Source organism: Manis pentadactyla, unplaced genomic scaffold (assembly GCF_030020395.1).
Source record: "Manis pentadactyla isolate mManPen7 unplaced genomic scaffold, mManPen7.hap1 scaffold_643, whole genome shotgun sequence".
NCBI classification, from domain to species: Eukaryota; Metazoa; Chordata; class Mammalia; order Pholidota; family Manidae; genus Manis; species Manis pentadactyla.
In genome coordinates, this window is record NW_026645032.1 from 2829 (window position 1) to 11871 (window position 9043).

Here is a 9043-nt window from a genome sequence, read left to right on the forward strand (position 1 = left end):
AGAAGTAGCAGGCGGAAGAAATCGTGGGAAGATTGATTATTTCTTTCACATATCTTCTTGTAGAGTAACTTCAGCATGTATAGGTTTTAAACTACTAATTAAATTGCACACACTCATTAACATAATAGGAGTACAGTTACATAACCAAAGCAGACCTATAATTACCAGCCATCTCCAGTGAAAACAAGAAAACCAGTTAGGCACCTTAGGCATTTGTGAAAACTTATCTATGATATGGTGGATATTATCCAACTGAACTTGAACAGTCTGAGAGAAATCCGACAAATTAAAACAACCCATTCCTGGGGACTGTTCACATCCCATAGGTTCTTTTAACAGTACATATTCTGTAGTTGTAAGATTTTGTAGCGCTACAATTTGCACTTCTCCGAATTCTTGGTTGAGTTCCAACAGTATAGATCCAGTCAAATTTGTTGTTTTACTGTTTGCACAGGCCAGCTTAGATATCTCCTTCTTCATTCCCATGGCAAGTCCAGGAACTGGTGGGATGAGTGCAGCTACAACTGCAGCATCGCCTGGATCTTTGTTGAGGTTTTTTGATGATCATCTTCTGGTATGAGTCTTCCCGAGAGTGCTGATGTTGGAAGTTCTTTTTCATATCGTATCTTAGTTCATTGTCTGGGTAGCCAAATTAGGCTTTGATCCTCTGTATTAACACAAACAGACCCTTTGCCTACACTTTTATATGCCCTTTGTACCATTGTGTAGAACTCATTGGAGGTCACCACACAGGAACTGCTTTTTTGTTTGTTTGTTTGTTATCATTAGTCTACACTTACATGACGAATATTATGTTTACTAGGCTCTCCCCTATACCAGGTGCCCTGTATAAACCCCTTTACAGACACTGTCCATCACCACAGGAAAATGTTGTAGAATCACTACTTGTCTTCTCTGTGTTGTACAGCCTTCCCATTTCTCCCACCCCCCAACACATGCTAATCTTAATATACCCCTTCTTCTTTGCCCCCCTTACCCCTCCCTACCCATCCATCCTCCCTAGTCCCTTTCCCTTTGGTACCTGTTAGTCCATTCTCGGGTTCTGTGATTCCACTGCTGTTTTGTTCCTTCATATTTTCCTTTGTTCTTATACTCCACAGATGAGTGAAATCATTTGGTGCTTGTCTCTCTCTGACCGGCTTCTATCCCTGAGCATAATACCCTCTAGCTCCATCCATGTTGTTGCAGATGGTAGGATTTGTTTTCTTCTTATGGCTGAATAATATTCCATTGTGTATATGTACCACATCTTCTATAGCCATTCATCTACTGATGGCGGACACTTAGGTTGCTTCCATTTCTTGGCTGTTGTGAATAGTGCTGCGATAAACATAGGAGGATATCTGTCTTTTTCAAACTGGGCTGCTGCATTCTTAGGGTAAATTCCTAGAAGTGGATTGTTGAGTATTTTTGCATGAAATTTCCTCAGCGATATTGGTCTGTAATTTTCCTTTTCTGTGATGTCTTTGCCTGGTTTTGGTATTAAGGTGATGCTGGTCTCATAGAATGAGTTTGGAAGTATTTCCTCTTCTACTTTTTGGAAAAGTTTAAGGAGGATGACTATTAGATCTTCACTACATGTTTGATTAAGGTCAGCGGTGCAGCCGTCTGGTTCTGGTGTTTTGCTCTTAGGTAGTTTTTTGATTGCCAGTTCAATTTTGTTCCTAGTAATTGATCTGTTCAGTTTTCTTTTCTTTCTGGGTTAGCCTTGGAGGGTCGCATTTTCCTAGAAAGTTGTCCATTTCTTGTAGGATATCCAGTGTGTTAGCATATGATTTTTCATGGCATTCTCTCATAATTCTTTGTATTTCTGTTTTTTCTGTAGTGATTTTTTCTTTCTCATTTCTGATTCAATTTATGTGTGCAGGCTCTCATTTTTTCTTGATGAGTCTGACTAGGGGTTTATCCATTTTGTTTATTTTCTCCAAGAATCAGTTCCTGCTTTCATCGATTCTTTGTGTTGTTTCATTCTTCTCAGTTTTATTTATTTCTGCTTCAATCTTTATTATGTTCCTCCTCCTGCTGAATATGGGCCCCATTTGTTCTTCTTTTTCTTGTTATAATAGTTTTCAATTTAGACTGCTCATAGGGGATTGTTCTTCTCTCCTGAGGTAGGCCTGTATTGCAGTATACTTCCCTCTTAGCACCGCCTTGTCTGTGTCCCACGGATTTTGTATTGTTCAGTTCTTGCTGCCATTTGTCTCCTTATATTGCTTGATCTCTGTTTTTATTCGGTCATTGATCCGTTGGTTATTCAGGAGCATGTTGTTAAGACTCCACGCGGTGGTAGGCTTTCTCATTTTACTTGCACTATTTATTTCTAGTTTCACACCCTTCTGGTGTGAGAAGCTGCATCACTTTTGTAGGCTCGTTCGGGATAACTTCGGAGGTGAGTATAGGCATCCGAGCCTGCCTTTTCCTTCACTGTCCTTATAGAAGGAAGCCGTCTATGGCAAACAACATCGGGCGCTCGTCAGCCACTTAAATGGGACTAGCCCGGCTGCCGATCTCAAAGTCTCGAGCGCCAGGTTCTCCTGCGTCTCCCTCAGTGGATCCCCCGTCTCCCTTGGGAGCCGGGAAAGTCACCTGAGTGGAGGCCAGGATTCCCCTTCAGAGGAATCTCCATGGATGCGAGGGACCGAGGAAGGCCGTGGGCACCTGCGAGAGTCTAGGCTGAGGCTGCGCTTCAGCGGCTTCTCAAAGGCCCGCGTGTCTGGAATCAGACCCCGACAGCCCGACTGGGTATCCATGAGGAGTGTCTCTCTTTCTGTCTGCTTGACTTCCAGCCTGCTTCTTCAGGCCGCCCCAGCCTCTGGGTGAGGCAAGAGTGCTCTTTACGTCCTTTACTCGCTCGATGTGTGTCTCTGACTTTGGCTGTGCCCCGGACCCCGTTGCTCATCACCGCAAGGTAGGAGATCTACGCTTCGCTCTTACTCCTGACGAAATGCTGTACTTGTTATCTCATAAAAAAGTGTCCGGTTCGTTGAAGAATGCTGTTGGTAATTTGAGGCTGATTGCATTGAATCTGTAGATTGCTTTAGGCAGGATGCCCATTTTGATAATATTAATTCCTCCTAGGCAGGAGCATGGGATGAGTTTCCATTTGTTTGTGTCCTCTTTAGTATCTGTTAAGAGTGTCTTGTAGTTTTCAGGGTATGGTAGGTCTTTCAGTTCCTTGGTTAGGTTTATTCGTAGGTATTTTATTCTTGTTGATGCAATTGTGAATGGAATTGTTTTCCTGATTTCTCTTTCTGCTAGTTCATCGTTAGTGGCTAGGAAAGCAACAGGTTTCTGTGTATTAATTGTGCATCCTGCAACTCTGCTGAATTCGGATATCAGTTCTAGTAGTTTTGGAGTGAAGTGTTTAGGGTTTTTTTTTATGTACGGTAAATATCATGTCATTGGCAGATAGTGACAGTTTGACTTGTTCTTTACCAGTCTGGATGCCTTGTATTTTTTTGTTTCGTCTGATTGCCATGCCTAGGACCTCCAGTGGTATCTTGAATAGCAGTGGGGTGAGTGGGCATCCCTGTCCTGTTCCCGATGTCAGAGGAAAACTTTTCAGCTTCTCGCTGTTAAGTATGATATTGGCTGTGTCCTTGTCATATACGGCCTTTATTATGTTGAGGTACTTTCCCTGTATACACATTTTCTTGAAAGTTTTTATCATGAATTGATGTGGAGTATTGTCGAATGTTTTTTCAGCATCTTTGGACGTGATCATTTTTTTTTTGTCCTCCGTTTTACTGATGTGGTGGATGTTGTTCATGGATTTTCTAATAGTGTACCATCCTTGCATCCCTGGAATAAATCCTACTTGATCATGAGCTCTTGAACCTACCCCTTGAACCCCAATTCCACCCTCTAGTTCTGAAACTCCACCCCAAGCAAGCATCTTTCTGGGTGTGTGACTGATCCTGGGGAGACCAGGCCCCAGAAATGTCCACTGCTCTTTGGTGCTCTGTGCACATCCCCGTCCCTGGAAGGACCCACTGGGAGTCCGTGACTCCATCCCCCAAACTCCTGTTCCCCTGGCTCCTTTTTCTGGAGACCCTGGCCTCAGCGTCCCGCTCCAGCGTCATTCCGGGGGATCCGGCCCCTCCCCCTAACCCTGAACGCAGTGTCCACTCGGGTTTGGCAGCTGCACCGCCCCATGTGCCCTGACCGGTCTGGCTCCCACAGATGTACGTGACACTCGTGTTCTGTGTGAAGGGCTCCCGCCTGGTCAAATCCTTGCTCTGCCTGCCCCTGCTGTGCCCTGCCTTCCTGGTGGTCGTGGTCCGCGTGGCTGAGTACCGCAACCACTGTTCAGACATTCTGGCTGGCTTCCTTACCGGAGCAGCCATCGCCACCTTTCTGGTGAGCCACCTTCCCATCTGTCCCTGTATGGCAGACCCTCCATCAGCTCCATGACCCAAGAGGCAGGCCTGTGTGATGGTGGAGAGTATGGACCTGGGGCGAGTCTCTTAACCTTACGCTGCCTGGAGGTTTTCATCTGTGAAACGGGATGATAGGAAGAGGGCCAAGCAAGTGAAGCACTCGCTATGAGCACAAAATTGAAGGAGGCACAAACCCACTCAGTAATCAAGATAAATAGTATAGTAATGAAAACGTTTTAAAAATCAAAATTAATGCAGACAACACCGTGTCCAAAAATACTGAAGTTTTAAATGCAGACAGTATCCGATTCTGCTCTTGCACAACTTGGCCTTACTTGCCTTCACCTTCTTCCCACCCTTTGGACTAAGTAACAGTACCTACCTCTTGGTAAAATGGAAAGAACAGTGGTGCCATATAGGAAGCGCCATAAAAATGTTAGCTGCTTTTTGAAACCTGAGCCTCAGTTTCCTTATCTGAAAAATGGGGATGGTATTTATACAACTCCTACTTATTGGCCTCTGGCCTCAACATGCAAACTGCCCTCCCTCTGCCCCAGGTCACCTGTGTCGTGCACAACTTCCAGAGCCGGCTGCCTTCTGGCCGAAGGCTCTCCCCCTGGGAGGACTTGGGCCAAGCCCCCACCATGGAGAGCCCCCTCGAGAAGTTAAGTGTGGCCCAGGTAAGGGGGGCTGGGGGCCGCTCCCCGCTGGAGAGGGTGGTAGCTGGAGGGGGACCAGGGAGGCAGGAAGTTAGGCAAGAGATGGGGATCTCAGGGCCATGGGGGGTGGGCAATGGCTCATCTCTGCGGGCCTAGGTCCTGGGGGACAGTCCCAGAAACAAGTGCCCGTCTCCTCTCTCCCTCCCAAGGGGACATGATTAATCCTGAGAATCCTGGTTGGTGTTTCCATTGGGCTTTCTGCCCAATGCGCCCCCTCGTGGTTGTGGCCGGCAGGGCCTGGGGGGCCGCTAGCCCCTTCCCTCTGCCTCTTTGTCTCAAAAACCTTAGGCCTGCAGGCCGCATTGGACACCGGCACGGCTCACCCCACCCAGTGAGTGTCGAGGGAGTGGGGGGTAACCGGGGGGGACTTCCAGATGGCAGTCACTGCCGCAGAGGTCTCCCCTATGTTCTCGTGGTCCCTTCCCAAGCTTTCTGATGCCCCGATCTCTGCTCCCTGACCCTCAGAGCCACAGAACTGCACCCGCCGTGGCCACCTGATCCCCAGCTGCGTGTCCTCCAGGGCTCCAGCCATGTGTTCGTCGCCCCGTGTGCCGCGCCCTCGGTTGAGGTCTGAGCCGACACCGCTGCCCCTGCCCCTGCCTCTGCGTGCACCAGCTCCCAGCCAGGGCCCCTCACCCTCCTCCCCGGGGCCTGGGGGGCCAGGTGGGGGAGGCGGACGTGGTCGGAAGCTGCTGCTGCCCACACCTCTACTGCGGGACCTGTACACCCTGAGCGGACTCTACCCCTCCCCTTTTCACCGGGACAACTTCAGCCCTTACCTATTTGCCAGCCGTGACCACCTGCTGTGAGGCCCCACCACCCACCCAGAACCTACCCGCTCCCCATTTCTCCCCTGCCACGCGTGTGTGTGCGTGTGCCGTGTGAGTGCCAAAGCCCCCTGTCCCCAAACCAGCCAGGCCCAGATATCAGCCTGGCTGGGAGGACATTAGGGGGACCCTCCGCCTCTCTTGTCCTCTGGGACCATCCAAGGGGCATAACTAGGAGGTGGGCCTCTAGGGTGGCTCCTTTAAGAGCCAAAACCTGACCCTATTGGCCACTGCCAGCCAGTGGGGACCCCCAGTTCTCAGAATTCTAACCAAAAGGACTTTACTTCAGCCAATGGGAAACTCCCCCGTCAATTCTTAGAATCTCAGGCAGAGGGCAACTCCAGGCAGTGTTCAGCGTCAGAACAACCAGTAGGAGTCCTTGGTTTTCAGAATTTCTAAGGTGGGTGGGTATGATTCCAGTCAATGGGGGACGCCAGTGTCATAGCGCGTGCCAAGGAGAGGAGGGAGGTGGGGTCATCCTTTGTCACTGGGTCTTCTCAGAATGAGAATGCTCAGCAGGAGGGTGGAGGCAGGCTCCCCCGCGGCAGGGTCCTTGGTGCACCTATTCCTATCTCAGCCCCGCCTCCATGTGCAACCTCTCACTGAGTCCCTCCTAACTCCCTACTTACGCAGGGCTAGCCCCAGTTCAGAGGTTTTTGGGCTTCATGGTGCTGTGCTTCCCCTTGCCTGAGCCTGGGTCACTGTAAACCCTTCTGTTAGTTATTAGGGCTGTGGGAAGGGGCCTGTTTTTCCTGGAAACCACCCCTGTTCTCCACACCATTCCCCATGCCTCAGCCTCATGCTTATGTGCCATTATAGAGGACATGGGTGGAGCAGAGAGGGCTCCCCCTCCTCGGGCAGCCAAAGGTACTGGGCAGAGGAGAAACTGCCCCACCTTTCCTGCTCCCTCCTCATCTTTAATAAAGACTTGTTTGTAACAGAAGTTTGGCCACTTGCCTTCCTTCCCTGGGTTGCAAGGAAGAAGAACTTTAATCATGGATCTAGGTGTTGGTGAGTCTGGGTGTGGGTGTGTCTGAGGGCAACTGTGGAAAGGCATTGTGGGACCAAGGAGCTAACGACTTGGTTTTAAATCCTGACTCAGTATTTTCTGGTTGTGTGGCCTCTGCAAAGTTACTTAACTTCTCTGCTGGTTTCTTTTTTTTCAATTTTTTAAATTTTGGTATCACTAATATACAATCACACGAGCAACATTGTGGTTACTAGCTTCCCCCCATTATCAAGGCCCCACCACATACCCCATTACAGTCACTGTCCATCAGCGTAGTGAGATGCTATAGAGTCACCACTTGCCTTCTCTGGGCTATACTGCCTTCCCCGTGTCCCCCCTACATGATGTATGCGAATCGTAATGCCCCTTAGTCCCCTTCTCCCTCCCTTCCCACCCACCCTCCCCAGTCCCTTTTCCTTTGGCAACTGTTAGTCCATTCTTGGGTTCTGTGAGTCCGCTGCTGTTTTGTTCCTTCAGTTTTTGCTTTGTTCTTATGCTCCACAGATCTTTATCTTTTCTTTAACTGTCAAATGTGGACATCCCCACACAAACACACAAACATGTGGTGAGGGGCCTCACATGACTGTCTTTTCCAGGCATCTGGCCTCCTTCTGACCATGGCCATGGTGCAGAGGGCACAGGGAATAGGGCCAGGGCACTAAGAATCTCCAAGCCAAACCCCTAGCTGCATGGATGCAAGCAGGGGTTCTGATAGTGATGTTGTGCTGAGACCCAACCTCTGAGGACCCAGTGGAGACCAGGGAGGGTAGGAGCAGGCAGGCAGCCACACAACAACACCCACCCCTACACCGTGGCTCTGCGGTGCTCCAGATAGGCCATTCGGGACTCCGCGTCATCCAGGAACTAGGAGAGGGGAGTCGGCTTCCCTCCCTTCCTCCTTCATCCATTCAGCACTCTGGAGCAGCTACTGTGTGCCAGGTGCTGTTTAGTTAGGCACAGGGGCCACAGCAGTGAACAGAACAGATGCCAGTCCCTGCCCTCTGGGAGCCCACCTTCTACTAGGGAGAGACGGAGAATAAGCAAGGGAAGTATGATAGGTACAAAGCCACAATTCCAGATTTCAACAAGGTCTATAAACCAAGATTTCTTTCCTAATTCACGTGTGGCAAATCCTGACCTGGACTGACATGTAGTTATTATAGCCTTTATTAACGTGATGTGGATACCCTTATGTTTTGTTACAGACAAAGTGGTTGATTTTGAGATATTATCCCAGGTCCCACTAGGTGTATTATGCAATATGTAGTATTTATACCATAGTACCACTCACAAATCTGAAAAATTCTGAATTCCAAACTCTAGGTTCAAGGATTTAGGTCAAGGATTGGGATATTTGATATATCAGACCTTGATAATGATAAGAACACTTAGCTGGAGAAGACAATGGGATAACTGGAATAGGGACACAGTTTGCACTTTAAAGAGGGTAGTCAGGGAAATTCCAGGCAGAGGGAACAACGAGCGTGAAGGCCCTGAGGTGGTAATGTACCTGATGTGTTCAGGGAACAGAGAGGTGTGTGGCTGGAACTGAGCAAGTGGAAGGGCAGGGAGAGGGAGAGGAGATGGAGGAGGTGCTGGGGCTGAATAAATGAAATGGGAGTAGGAGAGGGCTGAAGGCAGAGGAGGGGCAGCGTCCTGCTGCACCGACCAGACCGCCTGTTTCCAGGGTTTGCACACCTCAGACCTGCGGTCCCCCCTGTTGCACAGCTTCTGTGTGCGACAGAGAAGCAAAACTTGAGCACAGAGGACAGCACCCAGAACCGCCCGTCTGCCTCCGTCCGTGGTCCTGATGTTAAGCGCGGGCCAAGAAAGAGTGAAGTGGGGGCTGCTGGACACAGAAGTGTTTGGCCCTGCTAGAGAGGGTGGAGACAGCAACCCTTGCCTTGCCGACAACCCCACCCCAAAATGGATAGGTAGCAAACCCAGACTAACGTTACACACTTATTCAAGTCTTCTTGACATGCCCCTGCGGTCTCACAGCATCTCAAAGTCATTAAAACTGAGCTCTGGTTTTAATATCAACCAGACCGTGGCCCCTGTCTGCTCAAACCTTCTTGAGGTTCCTCA

General features: G+C 49.3%; 1 protein-coding gene across 1 annotated transcript; it reads left to right on the plus strand.

The window, feature by feature from the left end:
- The first annotated feature begins 2875 nt into the window (after positions 1-2875).
- On the plus strand, positions 2876-6360 carry LOC130682478 (phospholipid phosphatase-related protein type 2-like). Its single transcript, XM_057496827.1, has 4 exons — positions 2876-2929; positions 4204-4380; positions 4958-5080; positions 5585-6360. Exons 1-4 carry the CDS (start codon positions 2876-2878, stop codon positions 5615-5617), a joined length of 387 nt encoding a protein of 128 aa, XP_057352810.1. The 3' UTR covers positions 5618-6360.
- The last annotated feature ends 2683 nt before the right edge of the window (positions 6361-9043 follow it).